Below are 23,475 nucleotides of genomic sequence, written 5' to 3'. Positions count from 1 at the left end.
TGCTGTCATTGTGTTAATGTGTTTTATGTGTGGCCCGAGACAATTTCTGTTCTTCCAATGTGGCCCAGGAAGGTCATAAGGTTGGACATACTGGTATATAGTGCATTGCACCCTTTCTCTACCCTTTTAACTAAGAGGAACCATTGAAATAACTTTTTGGCTTCAGGGAACAGCTGCTAACAATTATTATATTTAAAGCTCACAGTACAATAATGTGATGGTAGGTTCTCTGACACATTTGTGGTCATTGGGAAGACTTCTCTCCCTTAGGCCTCGTACAGACGGACGGACTGTCCGCTGAAAACGGTCCACCGGATCGTTTTCAGCGGACATGTCCGCCCGGAGATTTCTGTCTGATGGTTGTACACACCATCAGACAGAAATCCACGCGTACACGATCCGCAGTGACGGGGCCGCGACGATTACGCGGCGACGTGCACGGCCCTGGAAGGTCAATGCTTCCATGCATGCGTCGAATCACTTCGACGCATGCGAGGGATGGCGGCCGATCGGACATGTACGGTGAGTCGTACAGACGACCGAACATGTCCGACGGACAGGCTTCCAGCGGACATGTTTCTTAGCATGCTAAGAAACATTTGTCCGCCGGAAAACGGTCGGCTGGACAAATGTCCGCTGGAAACCTGTCCGGTCGGCCGTACACACGACCGAACATGTCTGCTGAAACTGGTCCGCGGACCAGTTTCAGCAGACATGTTCGGTCGTGTGTACGGGGCCTTACAGGTAGCTAAAAAGATCAATGGTGTCAATGGTTACTCATCTGAGAGGTAGAAATCATTTACTGTACACGGAACCTCTAGCAACCTCTGGAGGAACCCCGTGTATTGTAATAAGTACACAGGGTTTGGTATAGCTGTAAGAGACAAATGATATAAAGCGTGCTACTCTTTTTTTGCATATACATGTACTGGATATATCCAAAAACAAAAGTAATGAAGGTATTAAACAAATAAAATGTTTGATACAAATATAATTAAGGGCCGGTTCACACCACTGTGATGCCGGACATCGCATGTGATTTGCACTGCATTGCTGTGCAGATCACATGCAATGTCTGTGCGATGTGAATTTGGCCATACAAACTGTATAGCTGAATTTGCATCGCATTTGGACCAAACTCATGCAGGACACTTTTTTTCTGCACCAGAATCGAATCGCATGGGTGTTCACACCTCTTAGATACGATTCTGTAAATTGCGCTGAGTTTTGCAAATCGATTGCGGGGTGTCGTTAACTTAACGTATACTCTGCAGTTAGTTTGCATGAACAGCTTGCAATTTTAATGCGGTTCGGATTTGCAGCAAATTTGCTGTGAATTCGCACAGCATCTAGTGTAAACCGCCCTCAGGTAAAATGTGCCAAAAAGCGCCAGTACCTCAATTAAAGTGCAATCAATGACTCCATAAACATAAACATTTAAACAAGAAAGTCCATTATAATAAGCAAGTGCAAAGTTTTTATTGAAAAAAATAGTTTGATGTATAGATCAATTATATCCTCTAATAATCTATGCCAGTGGCCTTAATTTAAAGTGGATGTAAACCCGAAATGTTTCTTATTTCTTTTTTGATGTCACAATGTACAGTATAAGATTTCCTATCATCTGTGCCCAGTCTTGCCACACAGAGTTAATCCAGCTCTGAGCAATCCTCTTTTATTGTCCAGTGAAAAAAAACGGACTTACAGAGAAAAACCTTAGTCCGTTCCGCCCCCTTGCTGTGAATGACAGGTTATTTACATATCTCATGCACTAGCCTGGAGGCAGGCATTATTTTTTAATTCCCACCCCCCACTCCTTTCCTGAAGTCATGTGGTTACTTTTCTGGATTTTGACTGGATGTTAGTGATCATAGCAGAATTCAGTGTAAGGAATACACAGGAAAAAATGCAGAGGAGTGCAGAGGAGGGTGGGAGTCCACTGACATCACGACTCCACCCACCGAGCTCCAGACAACAGATCCACCCACAGAATCTGCAGTTTTTCAGTTCTTATAACAGACAGAGGGGAGACATTTGACAGGTAAGGATACAGGCAGGAGGCATCTATATCCTTATAGATCAGCACTTAGGCAGTAGTTTAGAAAGGATGAGAGTGGCTTTACATCCACTTTAAAGTTACAGTGCAGTGCTATTCCATTTAAATTCACTCCGTGTGCGCTGTGGACCTCATTGGGTCCAGATTTACAAATTGTACTTGACCTCCTATGACTTATGACAAAAAGGATCAAAAGAAAGCTTCCCACAGCCCTGCTATGTGTGGCTATGTGTCCTTAAAGAGGATGTCCAGCTTTTTTTTGGGTTGTTTTTTGTTCCTGATCATGCGCAGTCTTTCGTTTCAGATTTTTCTTGTATGATTTTTTGAATGAGTTGGCATTCTAGTTGCCCTCTAATGATCATTGTGCAAGTGTTGTAATATTAGCTTGATTTGGTGTAGCTGTGTATGCAATATACTGTATATAGCATGTGCAAGGTGTATGGTATAACAGGACATAGTATAACTGTGTATACCGTGCAGTATAGCATAGCTCTGCATATAGAATAGTATAGTTGTGTATCGTATAGCTCTGCACATAGAATAGTATAGCTGTGTATAGCATAGCTCAGCATATAGAAAAGTATAGATGTGTATAGCATAGCTCTGCATATAGAATAGTATAGCTTTTGCATAGTATAGCTCTTCATATATAATAGCATAGCTGTGCATACAGTGTAGTATACAGTATATCGTAGAATAGTATAGCTGTGTATAGCATAGCTCTGCATATAGAATAGTATAGTTGTGTATAGTATAGCTCTGCATATAGAATAGTATAGTTGTGTATAGTATAGCTCTGCATATAGCATAGTATAGCTCTGCATATAGAATAGTACAGCTCTGCATATAGAATAGTATAGCTGTGTATACAGTGTAGTGTTTGTATGATACAGCTATGTATACAGTATAGTGTAATGTGCATTTGAATAGCAGTGCACATAAGGGGAAATTCAATGAAGCTGCTGGGCCACATTTCTGGCGTTAGATCCCCCTTGTTAATATATTTCACCAAATTCATGAAGCATTTGCGACATTTTTGTTTCTGACAGCGACTTCTGCACCAAATCCTACAATGCACCATGTTTACATTGTGTCTGATTGAATACACCAAATGTAAAAGTGGAGCTAATTAAAGAGGAGCTCCAGGCTCCCTCCCAAAAACTGTAGCTGGTGACTTTTAATATAAGGACACTTATCTGTCCAGAGATCCAGCGATTTCCTCTGGACCTGTGATATGTCCCAGAAGGCTGCGGGGGAAGAAGGGGGAGGGGGGAATTTCCAGCTCAGATCGCTCTGGCGCATCTGACTGGAAGTGGGAGTGGGTACCTGTCAAAACCAGGTACCAGCTCCCCCCAAAAAAAGTCTCAAAAGTGGCAGTGGAAGGAGGAAGGGTGCAAACAAGTGGAACTTCCCCTTTTGGGTGAAGTTCTGCTTTAAGACCAACTCTCTTTTGGTGTAAACAGAGAAAAACTGTCTCAGACAGATTTTGGGAAAGTAACTCTTGCGCATTCTAAAAGTGGTGCAGCATGAGCCAAATTCACATACACAGTGTAGGCAGGCAGGGCTGGACTGGGACAAAAATTTGGCACTGGACTTCATCCAGACTGGCCCACTTTGACAGGTCTCTCCCATGGCAGCTGGACAACCCCCCCCCCCCCCCCGGCCACCCAAGCCCCCTCTCCCCCTTCACTAGCCACTAGCCGCTCTACTTTATTAGAGTAGAACGGCTGGTACTGGTACTCTTATCGGTAGTACCAGTGGGGAAGCTAGACATTATTTCACCCGGGGCAAAGAATCAGTTCGGTGCCCCCCCATGGGACAAGATTAGGCAGAAGTGAGAAACTCCCAGGCCATAGCTGTTAAGTCAGCTGTCTGTCCCCTCCCCCGTGCTCCTTCTGGTCCCCCCCCCCATGCTCCTCTGTCACCCCCCCTGCTCCTCTGGTCCTCCCCCTGCTTCTCTGTTCCCCCCCAGGTGAGCGCTGCGAAGAGGGAGAGGAGGTGAGCGCTGCGGGGAGGGAGAGACAGAGGAGCGGAGGGGGGCGGCGGTCCGCTGTCACTGAAGCCGGCCCACCGGGTAAGTCCCTGTAGTCCCAATGGCCAGTCCATACCCGTAGGCAGGTATATGAATTTTGGTGCTTTCGTCACCATTTTTTCAAATGCATGAGACACTTTAGCAAAATCTGTCTGAGACAGTCTATGAATTCAAGAGTTAGTGTGGTGTGTACAGGCTGTATGTATATCAGTGTGTAGTATAGCTGTGTATACAGCACAGTATTTATAGTATAGCAGTGCATATAGCATATAGCTATAGCAGTGGCGGTGCATCCATAGAGGGCGCAGGAGCGCCGCCCCCTCTCTCCTGTACCGCTCTATCAACAAATAGATAGATTCATGCATTGCATGCATCTAACTATTGTCGCCGCTGCCGCCCCCTATTCAGGTGTCCGGCCCCTTGACAGGGGTGCCGGGCATCTGAATTAGAGCGGCATGGGTGTTTTTGAAAGTGCCTAATTAGAGCCGTCGGTTTTAATAGGTGTCCTGATTAAAGCCATGGGCTCCAATAGGCTTCCAAATTGGTAAACAGCGGGCGCACTACTGTGCGTTCGCTGTTTACACAGTGTTGTGTTAGGAAATCAAATAAATCGCTTTCCTAACTCTGAACCGCCTCTTAGCCAATCAGGTACACCGGATCTGGTTACCTGTCACCTGATTGGCTGAAGCGACAGGCGTTGTGATTGGACGCCTATCAGGCATCCAATCATAGCAGAAGAGAACTCGGAGGAGAAGACACTGAGGACTCGGAGGGAGCGTGGAGGACTGGCAGCATTTGATGGGGCAAACTGGCGACAATTGATGGGGCACACTGGTGGCAATTGATGGGGCAAACTGGCGGCAATTGATGGGGCACACTGGTGGCAATTGATGGGGCAAACTGGCAGCAATTGATGGGGCACACTGGTGGCAATAAATGGGGCAAACTGGCGGAAATTGATGGGCACACTGGTGGCAATTGATGGGGCAAACTGGCAGCAATTGATGTTTACAGTAGCTGCGTTTGATGGCACAGTGGCGGCAATTTATGGGTACAGTGGCTGCGTTTGATGGGCACATTGGCTGCGCTTGATGGGTACAGTGGCTGCGTTTGATGGGCACAGTGGCTGCGCTTGATGTGCACAGTGGCTGCGTTTAATGGGCACAGTGGTGGCAATTCATGGGCACAGTGGCTGCGTTGGATGGGCACCGTGGCGGCAATTGATGGGCACAGTGAGGCTTCAATTTATGTTTTTTTTTTTCAGTTTTTCACCCCCCCCCAAAAAAAAAAATTGGAGCACCAGCCGCCACTGTTAAATAGTGTAGTGTGTATGGTATAAATGTATATAGTGTAGTTTGTATGGTATAACAGTGTCTATGGTATAAGTGTAGTGTAGTGTGTATGGTATAACAGTGTATATAGTGTAGTGTGTATGGTATAACAGTGTATACTGTATAGTGTAGTGTGTATGGTATAACAGTGTATATAGTGTAGTTTGTATGGTACAAATGTATATAGTGTAGTTTGTATGGTACAAATGTATATAGTGTAGTTTGTATGGTACAAATGTATATAGTGTAGTTTGTATGGTATAACAGTGTCTATGGTATAAGTGTAGTGTAGTTTGCATGGTATAACAGTGTATATAGTGTAGTGTGTATGGTATAACAGTGTATATAATGTAGTGTGTATGGTATAACAGTGTATATAGTGTAGTTTGCATGGTATAACAGTGTATATAGTGTAGTGTGTATGGTATAACAGTGTATATAATGTAGTGTGTATGGTATAACAGTGTATATAGTGTAGTTTGTATGGTATAGCAGTGTATATAGTATAGTGTGTATGGTACAGCAGTTTATATAGTATATATAAGTGTGTATGGTGTAGTGTGTATGGTGTAGTGTGTAGTGTGTATGGTGTAGTGTGTATGGTATAACCCTGTATAGGACATAGCTGTGTACACTGTCTGAGCGTCTGACTGTGTTGTGTACACATTGAGTTCAATGTTTAGTTTGGCGCCAGTGTTCCTCAGGCGGACTGTACCACATCTCGCCGGTCACAGGGAGGTCAATCTCTCTCATTCCTCGGTTCTCCGGTGTGTCTGGAGGCCCTTCCTTCTTCTCCCCCTATCCTATGTGACGCTGTACCCTCGGCTATCCCCGGTTCCCCTTCCCGCTCTCTACCGGAGATCCGTCTTCCCCCACTCCTCGTAGTTGGTACGGTCCTCGGTGTGTGAGGAGGAGACGACCGCCATTTTGTCTGCTGGCGGGAGACTGGTAGTAACCGAATCCGGGCCCGGGAAAGCGCCCCTTCACACCCCTTACCGGAGCGAGGCCACGCAGGAGGGCCCGGGAGAACCGCGGACATGTATATCAAACAGGTACCGGCGGTGGGGCTACGGGAGGCGGAGGGAGAGCCCGGCGAGGAGCTGAGGCCTGACAGGGCCAGAGAATTCGTACTGTATACACACTGTATACTGACCGGGCCCGAGAGACACTGCGCCTCATACTGTACACTGCACCTCGTTATACTGACCACTGCACCTCGTTATACTGACCACTGCACCTCGTTATACTGTACACTGCACCTCGTTATACTGTACACTGCACCTCGTTATACTGTACACTGCACCTCGTTATACTGTACACTGCACCTCGTATACTGTACACTGCACCTCGTTATACTGTACACTGCACCTCGTTATACTGTACACTGCACCTCGTTATACTGTACACTGCACCTCGTTATACTGTACACTGCACCTCGTTATACTGTACACTGCACCTCGTTATACTGTACACTGCACCTCGTTATACTGCACCTCGTTATACTGTACACAGCACCTCGTTATACTGTACCTTGTTATACTGTACACTGCACCTCATTATACTTTACACTGCACCTTGTATACTGTACACTGCACCTCGTATACTGTACCTCGTTATACTGTACACTGCACCTCGTTATACTGTACACTGCACCTCGTATACTGTACCTCGTTATACTGTACACTGCACCTCGTTATACTATACCTCGTTATACTGTACACTGCACCTCGTTATACTGTACACTGCACCTCGTTATACTGTACACTGCACCTCGTATACTGTACCTCGTTATACTGTACACTGCACCTTTTATACTGTACACTGCACCTCGTTATACTGTACACTGCACCTCGTTATACTGTACACTGCACCTCGTTATACTGTACACTGCACCTCGTTATACTATACCTCGTTATACTGTACACTGCACCTCGTTATACTGTACACTGCACCTCGTATACTGTACCTCGTTATACTGTACACTGCACCTCGTTATACTATACCTCGTTATACTGTACACTGCACCTCGTTATACTGTATACTGCACCTCGTTATACTGCACCTCGTTATACTGTACACTGCACCTCGTATACTGTACCTCGTTATACTGACTACTGTACCTTGTATACTGACAGTTGAAATAAGATGTGATGACCCTAATGGAACCCCTTTTTTTTTTTTTAGGTTATCATCCAAGGCTTCCGCAGCTACAGAGATCAGACTATTGTTGATCCCTTTAGTTCAAAACACAATGTTATTGGTATGTATGAACACAAGGTAAAAACTGATTCTTTTTTTACAGGCTTTTTTTTTTTGTAGGTAGTCCTTGCATGAAAATACAGGATTTTTTCTGCACAGTGTTTTCCATGTATTCCAATGGCTCTAGTTCACACCATGCAGTCAGTTTCTGCAAACCAGCACCGAGCCCACTCGCACTCCTGTAGCAGATGATGCAAATCCAAAAAGGAGGGTCACACACCGCTGGTATCATCTTCAAGAAACTGTATTGGAGACTGCTCAGACCGAACACCATCAGAAGTCAAGAGTACGCTACGTACAGAGTGAGGAATGCTCTATGTACAGAGTGACGGGTGCAAGAGAGCGTTATGTACAAGGTGCAACATGTCATTCTCACCCATCCTAGGTCATGACCTCTGCACCCCCCCCCCCCCAAAAACATACTGACATCGGTACTCTCTCCTACCTTGCCCAGCTCTGGTACCATCCTGTATAGGCGGCTCCCTCCCTGTGTATTGGGCTATAGTTAGTACATCCCTGTGTAGGTAAATTTCGGTGTTCAGCACCAGTATCAGTGTTCAGTTCTGCCCTATGTCATATTTCACCATCACTTATCAAAATCCTTAGCACAACAAGGCTTTTACAACACTGAGCAAGTCCTCAAAATGCCTGCCCACTGGATGGTTAAAAAAACAAAAACATCGCCGTCCAAATTGTTGGGGACCTCTTCTCCTGACAGCTATGTCAGGCTTAGCACGTCGGTGCTGCTGGAAGGTCTGAGAAGAGCGGGACATGTTTACTCTCGTTCTCTAGAAGACAGCCAGTGGCGCATGCGCTCACGAAAATCCGTCGCCACTCACTGGACTAGGGAGGAGAGCAGGACATTTTTGTTCTAGTTTCCTATGAGACGGCTGGCCGTACATGCGCTCGAACAAAGCCATCGATGCTCGCAGGAATAAGGAGGATGTTTACTCTTGTCTGGGAAACGGGCAGTGGGGAAAAACAGGCGGCGGATGCTGCGCGGGACACATGACAAGGCCTAGTGGGCTGGGTGCGACCAGCGGTCCTTGTGGTTGCCACCTGTGCTTTAGATGTTGGTGACATCACTGGGTCTCACAGAAGAATACTGGGACATCCAAGATCCATAATCTCACAAGAAGATGCTTCAAGCACCATGCAGGAGCGCATTCACTAGGTTTGGAATCCTGAGTTTCCCAGGAATCGCGCAAAAAGCCCCAACGACATTGATTTTGCCTAAGTGAACGTGCTAAATAAAAGCCAAGGTGTATGGCACATTTTTCTTCAAATGTTTATAGCTTTCATTCAGGACTAAGGGCCACTTTAAACAATATGTATATATATTTACTTTTATTAATAAGGTTTTTGTTTTTTTGAATTACAGTGGGAAGAAATGGATCTGGCAAGAGTAATTTCTTCTACGGTAAGTTCAGATTTTATTAACCACTTCAATATCAGGCACTTACGCCCCTTCCTGCCCAAGCCAATTTTCAACTTTGTGCTGTCGCTGTTTAAATGACAATTGCGCGGTCGTGCTACACTGTACCCAAACCAAATTTGTATATATATTTTTCCTACAAATAGAGCTTTCTTTTGGTGGTATTTGATCGCCTCTGGGGTTTTTATTTTTTGCTATACAAAAGTTTTTTTTTTTTTTTTTTTACTGCTATAAAATTTTGTAAATCAGTATGTTTTCTCCTTCACTGACGGGCACTGATGAGGCGGCACTGATATGTGGCACTGTTGAGTGGCACTGATATGCATTACTGATGGACATTGATAGGCGGCACTCATGGGTGGCACTGATAGGCGACACTGGGCACTGAAAGGCTGCAATAGTGGGTACTTATGGGTGGCATTGATGGGCGGCACTGCTGGGCACTGGGAATCGATACATGGCACTGATATGCAGCACTGATGGGTATCCCTGGTGGCACTGGCAGGGATTTTGAATGGGAACTGGTTGGCAGCTGCCTGGGCATTGATTGGCAGATGCCTTGGCACAGATTGGCATTCCCTGGTGATTTAGGGGGCATACCTGGTGGTCCAGTGCAGTGATCTGAGGGGGGGCTGTGCTGATAAACTATCAGCACATACCCCCCCTGTCAGGAGAGCAGCCGATTGGCTCTCCTCTACTCGCGTCTATCAGACGCGAGTGAGGAAAAGCCGATCAGCGGCTTTTCCTGTTTTTTCCTCTTTTCCTGTTTACATTGTGATCAGCCGTGATTTGCTCTTTACCGAGATCAGTGTAGCGGTGTGTCAGACTGACACACCGCATCGCCACGATGCGCGCCCCCCGTTATCCTGCAGGACGTTAATAGACGTCCAGTCAGGATAATGAAACCACTTCTCGGACGTCAATTCACTATTGACCGGGCGGGAAGTGGTTAAAGAAGAACTTGGGAAGCAGCTGTTTACACAGTCGAAATACTGTTACTTCACTGTTTAGTGTTTCTTAGTGCGCCCACCTCGCTTGACAGAGATGTTGATTCACTGTTAATTGAGGGGGTTCGAGGAGGCGAGGTGGCATAAGAAGCTGAGTTGTTTAACCAGGTTGATGAATTGGATACTGCAGGAGTTACCTGTCTGGATTTGCAATGTGTGTAAATTATGAGATCGACTTCAAAATAGCCAATATATGCAGCCAGACTGCTTTGCCGTGGGATTTGAAGGTGAGGTAGTCGGCAAGTGGTTAACTTCACTGTGGCCAGTGTGTTGAAAAGCTGCCACTTTCCAGCTACTGCAGGTATTCGACCATTCGGGTGAGCCGAATATCTGTTACTGCTGCCGCATTCAGCACTGACTTATGTGGCTCATGGGCCAGGGGGAAGAATGACAGCAAGCAGTGAGGAGCAGGTATTCTAAACTCCCTGAAGTGAAGTGTGGAATTAATGCTGCTCCCAAGGAGCAACTAAGCAGACACTTCATCACACAGACTGCAGGCAAGGTAAGAATATTTACTCTTGGTTTGCAGCTTGCTCTGTGTTTAGAAGGGGCCTTTAGACCACGGCTTCTAGCTGCCCTTGGAAAGGATTTTCTTTTCACCATGTTGGAAAATTGGCAAAATGTGTGTCTTGTGTTTTGATTTTGGGTAAACTGCAAAATGCCCAGTTGAAGTACATGCAAGGGAGCTGTTTTATCTGACAAATGATTTGTGTTTTGCACCCCCCCCCAGCCCTACTAATGCTTAACCGAGCCCCATCTCGATCAAGCAAAGTTGCACAAGAGCATCGCTGTCTGGCACTCTACTTACTGATTGGCTGAGACACAGTAGCAGGTGCTATTGGCTCCTGCTGCTGTCAATCATAGTCAATGAGCCAATGACTAGATGGAGGGGTTGGGATCAAGCCACGGCTTCATGTCTGAATGGACACACAGAGCAGTAGCTCGGGGGTCCCCATAGCAAGCTGCTTGCAGTGGGGGTACTCTGCAGGAGGGCGGGCCTGGGAAAAAGGAGGATCTGCTCTGTGCAAAACCACTGATCAGAGCAGGTAAGTATTACATTTTGTTATTTAAAAAAAAAAAAAGGACTTAAAGTGATATTAAACAATGCATTAATGAATACTTTGGTGTATTATTATACAGGATTTATATAGCGCCAACAGCGCTGTATTAATTTTGTATCTTTATATCTGCCTGAAGTTCAATGTTAATTGTTTTTTAAAGGCCAAAAGGTTTTCTACCTTTTTAAAGTAGTTTGTAAAAGCAGAAGGTGTGTGGTGTGTTTTTTTTTTTTTTTTAAATCTTAATGCATTCTATTCCTCTCGGCCCAGCAATGTCCACGAGTGTCCTAGCTGTCTGAGATTCTTCTTCTTCATTGGCTGTGTCTCAGCCAATCGAGAGAGAGGGTGCAGGGCCGGGGCTCCATTACTGAATGGACACAGGAAGCTGTGCCTGGGCTCGGGTGCCCCCTTAGCAAACTGCTTGCTTTTGAGGGCACGGAACAGGAGGGAGGGGCCAGGATCACAGAAGAGGGAGTGACTCAAGAGAAGAATCCAGGCTGCCCTGTGCAAATCCACTTAAACAGAGCAGATAAGTATAACATGTACTGGGTTATTTTTATAGGGAAAAAAATAATTTTACTTTACAATCACTTTAAATGCATTACCTGCATTAAAGGGTCACTGAAGGAAATGTTTTATTTTTTAAATAACAAACATGTTATACTTACCTCCAATGTGCAGTTCGTTTTGCACAGAGTGGCCCCGATCCATGTCTTCTGTGGTCCCTCGGCGGCTGTCTCTGTTCCTCCCCGCAATTAGTCACCACAGTCATGCGAGCGCTCGCATGGTGGTCACTAATTGCGGGCTCGCTCCCGTCCTACAGCGTGCGGCCATAGCCGCTCACTATCACACGGCCCCGCCCCTCGTTGCGCTGCGTCACTGGATGTGATTGACGGCAGCGCCAGCCAATGGCTGCGCTGCTCTCAATCCATCCGCTCTAGCCAATGAGCGGTGAAGAGGATATCGGGACCGCGCGGGACTTTCGAGGGGTCAGGTAAGTATAACGGGGGCTCAGGGGGGGCCGGCAGCAGCAGATGTTTTTTCACCTTAATGCATAGATTGCATTACGGTGAAAAAACATTTTCCTTTACAACTCATTTAAAGGCTAAAAAAAAAAAAAAACACTTTCAGAAGTTGCTCCCCCTAGCCCCCCTTAAACACGTACTTGAGCCTGATTTTTATCCGGGGCTGTGTCCGTCTGCAGCAGCTCTTCTCCGCTCTCTCGCTTCTCACGGGAAACTTGGTAGCAGCATGAGCCATTGGCTCCTGCTTCTGTCAGTCAAATCCTGTGGGGACAGGGTCCAGCCATTCTGTGTTTGTTAGTTTATAAACACACACAGACTCCGAATCAAGCGCCATAGCAAGCTGCTCGTTGTGGGGCACTCGGGGAGGAGGAGGGGACAAGACCGTCAGCAGGGGACCCCAGAAAAGGAGGTTTTGGGCTGTTCTGTGCAATAGGCAAGTATGACATGTTTAAAAGAAAAAAATAACTTTTACATTAATTTTATGCATGAAATAAGAATATATCGTGCTGTGAAATCAAAATATGTGTTTGCATTTTTTCTTTTGTAGTAAATGTTATGTTTTCCCCCTCCAGCCATCCAATTTGTTCTTAGTGATGAATTCAGTCATCTCCGTCCAGAGCAGAGATTGGCTCTTCTACATGTGAGTAACTCCTATATATTCAATTTATTTTTTAATATATCAGATGTAGAAATATTTGATGTCCTTTTTTAGTTTTCTTTCTATATATTACATTTATTAAAACGCAATTGACTAAAGAAGACCAGTTGGCTAAGCAGAACAAGAGTAGCAACTTGGCTAGTTGCTTGTGAATTGACTGATTGCATGCCCCACTTAATAGCTGAGACAGTTATGTGAATGTACACCCATTAGAACTAATTCTTGCACAGGAGCATTACATAATAAGACCCTAACAATAACTGGTAATAAACCACATATTTCCACTAAGCTCTGATACTTTTTTTGTCTTTTTTTTTTTTTTACATGGGTGACCTGTAAAAGCTCTCCCGAGGGGGTTACCTTGTGGGCTCGCGTGTGATACATTCGGCGACTATAGCTGCAAAGTGTATGACTGGACCTGCCCCTGGTGCGCTGCGTCATTGATTTGATTGACAGCAGCAGGAGCCAATGGCTGTGCTGCTATCAATCATCCAATGAAGAGCCAACTAGAGCTCGGTGAAAGCAATGCGGGATCGTGCCCAAGGAGATTGGGGGTCTCGGGTAAGTAAATTGGTGGGGGGGGGGGGGTGGTGCAAGGTGTTTTTTTCACCTTAATGCATAGGATGCATTATGGTGAAAGACACAAAGATTTACAACCCCTTTAAAGTAGAGGCACGTTTTTTTTTTTTTGGATAGGGCAAGGGAAGGTTATAACCCCTATCGGATTGTTTTCGCCATCTGTGTCCCATAGCCAAACAGGAAGTGAAAGGAAATCCTGCAAATTAGTGGAATTTTTTAGGGGTCACCAGAAGTAGTGTCCCCATTGGAAGATTTCCCTTCTCTTTTCTGGGGACAAATTACATTTTGGAATTTTCTTTTACTTTCACTTTCAATGATAATGGTAAACAAGACAAATGGAGAAGGTAAATGTCGTTAACGAGGGCACAGGCAGAAATAAAAACATGTCAGGGGTAGGGCTGCACGATTCTGGTCAAAATGAGAATCACGATTCTTTTGCTTAGACAAAAGATCACGATTCTCAAAAATGTAATGCCAGAACCCCCCCCCCCCCCCAAAAAAATAATAATAAATAAACCTGTGATTTATCTGAAAATATGAATATATAAAAAAAGAGACCAGTGATATGTCTAATGTTAAAGATCATATAACTCCTATGAATAAAGCAGAATAAAACTTTGATTCTGATTTTTTCATAGGAGTTATATGGTCTTTAACATTATAGACATATCACTGGTCTCTTTTTATAGATCAGAAGCAGTACTGCCAGCAACCATTGGGTGGCGCATGGATACACACAGTTGTACAGAACTGTGAGAAGGTTTAATACATCAGAAGCAGTACCGCCGGCAACCACTGGGTGGCGCATGGATACAAACTACTGTTGTGAGAGAAGCTCAGGAATCTATCCGGCGGCGCAGGCTGCTGACGTCGGTTTCGATGTCGGCGGCATTTGCGTTCCACACTGGTTACGGTGATGGCGGTGACATGTAGGAGAATCGTCGGTCATTCTGAGGGGAGATCGCGGAGGAGGAGAATCGAAATCGCGATTCTCTTCACGATTAATCGTGCAGGTCTAGTCAGGGGTTCTAATCACTCTCCACTATCCAAAGCTAAAAAAAAAGTTTTGCTTTTAGTTATACTTTACTTTAATGTAGTGATTTTAACAGGAATTCTATTTTAGTAACAATCAGGCAAGCTTTCAAGCAGTTCTTTTATTATAGAAGACAGATTTATGTTTTTGCTTACAAAATAGATGTAAATGCAGTAAAACTAAAAATATTTTTTTTTCTTTCAGGAAGGAACAGGTCCTCGAGTCATTTCTGCCTTCGTGGAAATTATATTTGATAACTCCGACAACAGATTGCCAGTAAGTTTAAGTTCTGCAGTTTTATTTATGAAATCTTTATAAAACTCATAATTGAATTGAATTTGTTAATTCTTTAATTAGATTGACAAGGAGGAGGTGTCACTACGAAGAGTGATTGGAGCCAAAAAGGACCAGTATTTCCTAGACAAGAAAATGGTGACGTAAGTGACACCAATAATTGGGCTTTTCTTATTGCTTATGTTTTTTGAGTAGGCCATTTGGTGTGAAGATTCCACAAGATAGTCTTTCTCAGAATAATCGTACATTGAAAGCCAATAATGTGTAAAGCTACTTCTCCATTAGATTAGAACTAAAGTAGATCTAAACCCAATTTACTAAAGTCATATAGACTTTAACATGTTCATGTAATTTTCACTCTTTTTAACCTCTTCCCGCCGCACACGCATATATCTCTCGGCAGGTGGACTTTTAACGCCTACACTCACCGTCCACTTTATTAGGTACACCTGTTCAATTGAAGATTAAGGAAAATAGTTGTGCACTATGGCCAATAAAGACTATACTGCTCAGTCTTCTAACATAGGTAGGATCTGGAACTAAAGTGAAATTGGGAGTGGAGCCTATTAAAGCAGCACACATCCACGCTGTTGGTGTCAGACAGGCTGGTCTGAGTATTTCAAAAACTGCTGATCTATTGGGATTTTCACGCAAAACCATCTGTAGGGTTTACAGAGAATGGTCTGGTCTGGAAAAAAATAGTAAATATCCGGTGAGCAGCAGAAGTGTAGAGGAGAATGGGCAGACTGGTTCGAGATAATAGACACCAGTAACACAAATAACCACTCGTTACAACCAAGGTATGCAGAATACCATTTCTCAACCAGCGCACAACACATTACCACTTGCTTACTGGGCACATATACCCCCCTCCTGCCCAGGTGAAATTTCAGCTTTCGGCACTGCGTCGCTTTAACTAACAATTGCGCGGTCGTGCGACGTGGCTCCCAAACAAAATTGACGTCCTTTTTTCCCCACAAGTAGAGCTTTCTTTTGGTGGTATTTGATCGCCTGTGCGGTTTTTATTTTTTGCGCTATAAACAAAAAAGTGCGACAATTTTGAAATAAATACAATATTTTTTACTTCTTGCTATAATAAATATCCCAATTTAAAAAAAAAAAACACATTTTTTTTCTCAGTTTAGGCCGATACGTATTCTTCTTCATATTTTTGGTAAAAAAAAAATCGCAATAAGCGACTGGTTTGCGCAAAAGTATAGCGCTTACAAAATAGGGGACAGAATATTTTTTTTTTTGTTTTTTTTACTAGAAATGGCGGCGATCTGAGTTTTTTTTTTTTTTTTTTTTTATTGGGACTGCGACGTTATGGCGGACACATCGGACAAATTTTTGGCGCAATTCACATTTATAGTGCGATCAGTGCTATAAATATGCACTAATTACAGTATAAATGTGACTGGCATTGAAGGGGTTAACACTAGGGGGTGAGGAAGGGGTTAAACATGTTTCCTATAAAGTGTTCTAACTGTAGGTGGAGGGGGGGTGGCTGGTGGGGCGGGTGACCGATCTGTGTCTCTATGTACAAGAGACACAGATCGGTCTCCTCTCCAGAGACAGCGCAGAGTGAGCCGGCAATGACAGATGATCTCATATGTTTACATATGAGATCATCTCTCATTGGCCGCACAGATCGCATCGCAAACGGCCACTCTGATTGGCCGTTCGCGGCGATCTGTAATTGGCTGTGTCCAAGGGACACGGCCAACACAGATTTTCCCCGCTGCGCGCTCTGGAGCGCGCGCGGGGACCGCCCAAAGGGGCGGACGTCAATTGACGTCCTGTTGGATTTTGGGATCCGCGCTGTAGTCGTCAATTGACGGCAGGCGGATCCCAAGTGGTTAAACCTTGAAGCAGATGAGCTACAGCAGTAGAAGACCACACCTGGTGCCACTTCTGTCAGATAAGAACAGGAAGCTGAAGCTTACAGGCTCACCAACATTGGACAATAGTAGATTTGAAAAATGTTGCCTGGTCTGATGTCTCAATTTCAGCTGCAACATTCAGATAGTAAGGTCAGAATTTGGCATAAACAACATGAAAGAATGGATCCATCCTGCCTTGTATCAATGATTCAGGCTGGTGTAATGGTGTGGGGGATATTTTCTTGGCATGCTTTGGACCCCTTGGTAGCAATTTAGCATTGTTTAAATGCCACGGCCTACCTGAGTATTGTTACTGGCCATGTTGTCCATCCCTTTATGACTACAGTGTACCCATCTTGTGATGGCTCCTTCCTGCAGGATAATGCACCATGTCACAAAGCTCCAATCATCTCACCACTGGTTCCTTGAACATGACAATGAGGTCACTGTACTCCAATGGCCTCAACAGTCACCAGATCTGGGATGTGGTGGAACGGGAGAGACTGGGTGGAGCTATCATATCAATATGGACCAAAATCTCTGATAAATATTGCCAACACCTTGTTGGATCTATGCCACTAAGAATGAAGGCAGTTCTGAGGGCAAAAGGGAGTCTAACCCGGTAATAACAAGGTTTGCCTAATAAAGTGGCCAGTGAGTGTATGCGGCCCTATGCAAACACACAACTTAGCTGAGAGCACATGCCCAGCACAGTCACCGATGGGGACTGGAAAGCTCCCGATGCATACTTGTGATCAAGAGCTTTCTGATCATGTGACCTCTGTGACAGCCAATCGCAACAGTCACTTTACCCGAATGCCCGCCTTCACCTCCCAGAATCTAGAAGTTCTTAAGGGCTGAGAGGCGGTAGCGGGAAGGGGTTAACTTTGTTTTTCATTGAAATGTTCCATGGGGATCCTGCAATGAAAGGTCCCTAATATTTAAGGCACTTCCTGCTGTAAGGTAACGGTTGACAGCTGTGCTCCTGTGTTGTCTCACTCTCAAGTGCACTTATGTTAAAGTCTGTTATTTGGAGGGGAAAAAACATAATTCTTACACAGTTCACTGAACAAACTAATGGTCACCCAGTTTAGGTTTAAATTACTTTTAAATTACTTTTAACCTAGTGCTTTTGCGCTAAAATGGATCCTAAATGAGTGAATCCACCAAAAATATATAGTGCAGCAAAACCTAATTATGTTTACATGACATAAAACAGGAATATAAATAAATGGTGATTCTGCGCAACATATCACACTAATGGAATAGTGATATCACATAAGCAAGATAAATGTAAGAGCTGACAAATAATCAGCATATAGTATTAAATGCAAGGAGAATAGTGAGTCCAAATATAAATATATATATACTCAAATAGTGAATAGTGAGTCCAAAATATATAATACTCATAAGGCGAATGTGCAAAAATATATAAAGAATATTGTGCAAAAAAACTGGAATGGAAGTTCAATCCCAATAGTAAACACAAATCAGCTGTCAGGGCAGATATTCTGAATGCACTGGATGAAGGTGAGCACCAGCTCTATGGTGTGAGTGCACGGCCGTGCGATAGAAGATAAACCAGATCCCTGGCTGAGCTCCCGGGACTCTTACCTCTCAGCCCTCCTAAATGGGCATTGATTTTACTTTTAACCTATGCTAACACACAATTTTTAAATATGCTCTATCACTTTGTGTATTTGTGTTTTGAAATTGAGTATTTTCTTCAGTTGTACAGTATCCTACATTAAAAATTCAATATTTTTTTTTCATTCAGGAAGAATGATGTAATGAATCTTTTGGAAAGCGCTGGCTTTTCACGTAGTAATCCATACTACATTGTTAAACAGGGAAAGGTATGTCCTTTTTATTTGTGGTGTTGTATTTAAAGTGCCATTTTAATTGGGTATAAAAGGAACCCAAGTTTTTCTATATAAATAAATGTATTTTAAAATTGTACCTCGGCCTGTCTTTTTACACTAGCCTCCTGTTATCCTCTGCCCCTCAGAGGGTAGTTCAGCAGCAGATATACAGACTTTAGGCCCCCTTAAGATAGTATTCTGTTTTTGTACTTGAAGCAGAGTTCCACTTGTTTGTAAGTTTATTTAAAGTCGCCAACTACAAAAAGTGTAGCTGCTGACTTTCTTTAATAAACCGACACTCAGCGATAATAATGTGGCATCTAAGGGGGCGATGAGTGCTTAGAGCGGAAGTTTCATATTTGGGTGGAACTCCGCTTTAAGCCAATGTACAACAATATTATTGAGACTGGCTTCTAGTAGGAAAATGGTATGGTTTATTTCTTTCACAATATCTTTACTTTTTTTTTTGTGATGTCTTTTTTTACTTTTTACTTCTTTTTTTCCCCTGATCTTTTATAATGTTGGGGAAATCTCAAATTTGGCCTAACAAATTTTTACGTGGCTGTAGGGAACACAAATATGGAAGCATTGATTGATAAAAGCGGCTGCAATAGCAGGGATGTTTAGCATTCTCATGTGTCTCCAATCTAGAAATGATTCTTAAAGCATGGCTCTAGTTTTCAGCAATTTATATCAGGTTTTCAGTCTCTGGCCTTCTCCTGTAGCATACCTGCACTCTCTGGTCATCTCCAGTAGTGTGTCTGTAGTCCCTAACCATCTTCTCTTCCATGTGTGCAAACTTACAGTATTATTTGCGTGCTTCTTGTGATGTCAGGGGCTGCACTTGAGACCCACTGCATTAAAGCAGAGGTTCACCCTAAAAAACATCTATGTACCATGCCATCCAGCCGGACGTCAATCATGTTCCCCTCTTCATAGGAACGCCTACTCCCCGCGGGAGTCTGAAAAGAAACTGAGGGATTAAACGGTAAATAAAGTGCAAAAAAAAAAAGAAGCATACTGTAGCTGACGCAAGTATGCTGGACGGGATGGTATATAATTCATTTAGGGTGAACCTCCGCTTTAAGTAAGTTGACCAGAACCTATTTAAATCGATTGAGAAAGGTTTGCAGTGCCTTACCTATTGGACTTTACTGCATTGATCGGTGTTGTGAACTTAACATAATCATTTTGTAGATTGGTGGAGAGAGCATGAATAGAATCTACAATGTTTTTGGAAAGCAAAACGGTTAATAAGTGTTTATGTCCACTGTGTTTTTATCTCTATACTTAAAACTGAAACGTTATTTTTTGCATTCTGATTTTGTTTCTTAAATAAGACCCCATTCACACTGGGGCAGTTTTAAGGCGCTTTAGCTCTGGAAATGGCCTCTGATAAGTGCATGAAAACCAATTCTCATTCATTCCAGTGTGTCTTTCCACACTGGGACGGTGCGCTTGCGGGACGTTCGGAAAGTCCTGCAAGCAGCATCTTTGGGACGGGTTGGGAGCACTGTATTTAGCGCTCCCAAAACGTCCTGCCCATTGGAATGAATGGGTAGTGCTCTAAAAAGGGCCTGAAAATCGATTTGAAAGTGCCTCAAAATAGGAGTTTTTAAGCCCTTTTTTTGGGGGGGGGGGGGGTTTAAAAGCTCCCCGCTAGCGGCCAAAAAAGCGCTGCTAAATTGAGCTGCAATTTTATGCTAACAGACAGTGCTTTCAGTGTGAAAGCAGTTTTAGTGTTGCTCTTTTATCTGTAGCTTTAAAAATGTGGCAGCCAGTTACATTATTTGTACTTGTCTATAGTACTATATCATTAAGGCCTGATTCACATCTATGTATTTTTAGTGCTTTTTGCGGAGGCGAGAGTTTTTCTCCCAACAGAGAAACTTCAGACACTGCAATCAGCGGTGCAGCGGTTGTCGACCCAGAAGTGGTTGTCTCTTCGATTCTGCATGAGGGTTCTGGGTCTGATGGTGGCCTCCTTCGAGGCAGTTCCGTATGCCCAATTCCACACCCGAATACTACAGAAGAAAATTCTGTCACGTTGGGACAAGCTCCCTTCATCTCTGGAATCCCAGATTCAGTTGAGTCATCTGGTCAAGTCTTCCCTGGTGTGGTGACTGACGTCTCCGGTGCTTCGGACCGGGAAGTCGTTTCTGCCGTGCCATTGGACAGTGGTCACGACGGATGCCAGCCTCTCCGGTTGGGGGGGTGTTTGGAGCACCCAGTCAGCCCAGGGGCGCTGGACTCAGGAGGAGTCTCGCCTGCCAATCAATGTACTGGAGCTTCGGGCAATCAAGCTGTGCCTTGCCAGGTGGTCCCTGGATCTGCAGGGCCGACCGGTCAGGATCCAGTCCGACAATGCCACGGCCGTGGCGTACGTCAATCATCAGGGAGGCACACGGAGCTCAGCTGCAGTGACGGAGGTCGCGCACATCCTTCGGTGGGCCGAAAGGTCCTTTCCGGCTCTATCGTATTGGCCGTGTACATTCCGGGAGTGCAGAATTGGCAAGCCGACTTCCTAAGTCACCAAACACTGGACCAAGGAGAGTGGTCGCTCCACCTGGAGGTGTTTCAGAGTCTGTGCCTAAAATGGGGCACTCCAGACGTGGACCTTCTAGCATCCGTCTCAATAATCGGAAGGTGCCACGGTTCGTGGCCAGGTCGAAGGACGCGTTGGTGGCACCTTGGCGTCACTATCGCCTAATTTACACCTTCCCTCCTCTGAAGCTTCTTCCTTGCCTGCTGCGCAGAGAAGGGATTCCAACAATCCTGATCGCCCCAGATTGGCCGCGCGCTCCAGGTACACGGACCTGGTGCGTCTGGTGGCAGACGCCCCCTGGCGTCTACCCCTGAGAGAAGATCTTCTGTCGCAGGGTCCGATATTCCACCCTGCTTTACAGTCGCTGGCTTTAACAGCGTGGCTGTTGAGAGCCAGGTACTGAAGGACCGGGGCCTATCAGGCTCGTGGTTTCTACCATGCTGCGGGCACGGAAGTCTACTTCACGGAAGATTTACCATCGTACATTGAAGGCCTACATCTCTATGTGTGAGTAGATGAGGTGGCACCCCCGTAAATACGTGGTGTCCCGGATTCTGCTGTTCTTACAGTGTGGAGTGGATCAGGCTCTCGCCTTGAGTATGGTTAAGAGTCAGATTTCGGGTCTAGCTGTTTACTTTCAGCGACCCTTGGCAGGGCACTCCTTGGTGCGTACGTTTGTGCAGGGGGTCCGGCATGTGGCCCCTCCTGTGCATCCTCCACTGCCCCCATGGGACTTGAATTTAGTCCTCTCTGTGCTTCAAGAAGCTCCCTGTGAGGACATTTGAAAGACCCCCATGTTTTTTCTGGTGGCAATTACATCGATCAGACGAGTATCTGAACTGGCGGTCTTGTCCTGCAAGGCTCCTTACTTGGTCATCCATGAGGATAAGGTGGTGCTGCTGCCGCAGCCATCTTTTATCCCGAAGATTGTTTCGGCTTTTCACATTAATGAGGACATTGTGTTACCATCCTTATGTCCTCGTTGAAGAACCCTAAGGAGGCCACTTTACATTCCCTGGATGTGGTTCGGGCCCTACGTATGTACTTATCTGCTACGGCTCCGTTCCGGAAGTCGGACTCACTGTTCTTGTCGGTGAACGGTCCTAAAAAGGGTCTGGTGGTTTCGTCGGCCACCATTTCTAGGTGGATCAGACAGGTTGTGCTTCAGGCCTATGCCCTGAAGGGGCGGGCGCCTCCCTTTCAGGTTACGGCGCATTCGACCAGGGCGATCGGTGCCTCCTGGGCTTTCCGTCATCAAGCCTCTGTGTTACAGGTGTGTAAGGTAGCGACCTGGTCGTCAATCCACACCTTCTCAAAATTTTACAAGGTGGATGTGAGTGCATCTTCGGATGCCTCCTTCGGCCGCAAGGTGTTACAGGCGGCAGTTTAAGGTTGCAGTTCCTCCGTTGAGTAACTCCGGTTTTGTTTGGGGTGAAGCTTGGTTTGCTGTGTTTTTTTTTTCCCACCCCTCGAATTTTTGACACTGCTTGGGGACGTCCCTAAGGTCAAAGGCTGCTGTGTCCGTCCATAAACGGAAGAGAAAATGGGATTTTTGTACTCGCCGTAAAATCAATTTCTCTCAGTTCATGGACGGACACGGCACCCACCCCTCCTTTGTTTGTACTGCTTGTTACGAACTGGAGCTGCTGAGGCAGAGTGTGGGTTGTACCAGAGGGACCACGCCCCCTGGGAGGAGCTGTAATGAGGAAAGTGTTGTTAACACTTTAAGTGATGTTTTTCTGCCTAACTCTCCTGGAAGGAAGGTGCATAACCCTAAGGTCAAAGGCTGCTGTGTCCGTCCATGAACTCGGAGAAATGGATTTTACGGTGAGTACAAAAATCCTATTTTTGCTCAGAAGGGGATCTGTCTGCTGATCAGAGCAGAGTGAGTAAATGACATGTCCATATACTCTAGTTTTTGCATAGTGAATGGGATCGGATTGGGGGTAGACGAGTAGATACAAATCCGTTTACACCTTCTGAACCATAGGGATACATGGGCCATGTGATCAGGTTCACCTGAAAAACTGACAGGCGGACCTGATCTGATCACCTGTGTGATAGGGCCTAAGCTGTTATGTAGCTTTTGATGTTAGTTTTGTTTCTCTGCTGTTCCATTTTTATTTTTTATTGTAATATTTTTTTTATTTTTTCCAGTGTTTAATTTAGACTAACATTGTGTTTTACCAAAGTGTACATCTTGGTGGGCAACCATGACGCTGCACAGAGGGGCTGGGCATTAAATAGGTTTAACATTGCATGTCCTCAGCCAGAGGTGCCCTTGAGGGTGTGCTGTGTGTAGCATTGCCAAGCTGCTTGCAAAGATCACTATAGGAGATGTTCAGTGTCCCATAGTAATCTGAGAGGGTGATGGTCATAAGACAAATTCTCAAATAAATCGAGACACCAGGAGGGAAA

General features: G+C 44.9%; 1 protein-coding gene across 1 annotated transcript in view; it reads left to right on the top strand.

Moving 5' to 3' along the window:
• The first annotated feature begins 6,296 nt into the window (after positions 1–6,296).
• SMC3 (structural maintenance of chromosomes 3) overlaps positions 6,297–23,475 on the top strand; it is a 91,377-nt gene continuing 74,198 nt past the window's right edge. Inside the window, exons 1-7 of the mRNA XM_040361639.1 lie at positions 6,297–6,471; positions 7,604–7,679; positions 9,060–9,098; positions 12,776–12,843; positions 14,678–14,749; positions 14,831–14,910; positions 18,428–18,506. Coding sequence (XP_040217573.1) covers positions 6,457–6,471; positions 7,604–7,679; positions 9,060–9,098; positions 12,776–12,843; positions 14,678–14,749; positions 14,831–14,910; positions 18,428–18,506 — 429 coding nt within the window. The 5' untranslated portion in view covers positions 6,297–6,456. The remainder of the gene's footprint in view (positions 6,472–7,603; positions 7,680–9,059; positions 9,099–12,775; positions 12,844–14,677; positions 14,750–14,830; positions 14,911–18,427; positions 18,507–23,475) is intronic.

The sequence above is a fragment of the Rana temporaria genome, chromosome 8 (assembly GCF_905171775.1).
Source record: "Rana temporaria chromosome 8, aRanTem1.1, whole genome shotgun sequence".
Lineage (NCBI taxonomy): Eukaryota > Metazoa > Chordata > Amphibia > Anura > Ranidae > Rana > Rana temporaria.
Note: the sequence above shows the minus strand (reverse complement) of the source record. Positions and strands in the feature narration are given on the sequence as shown.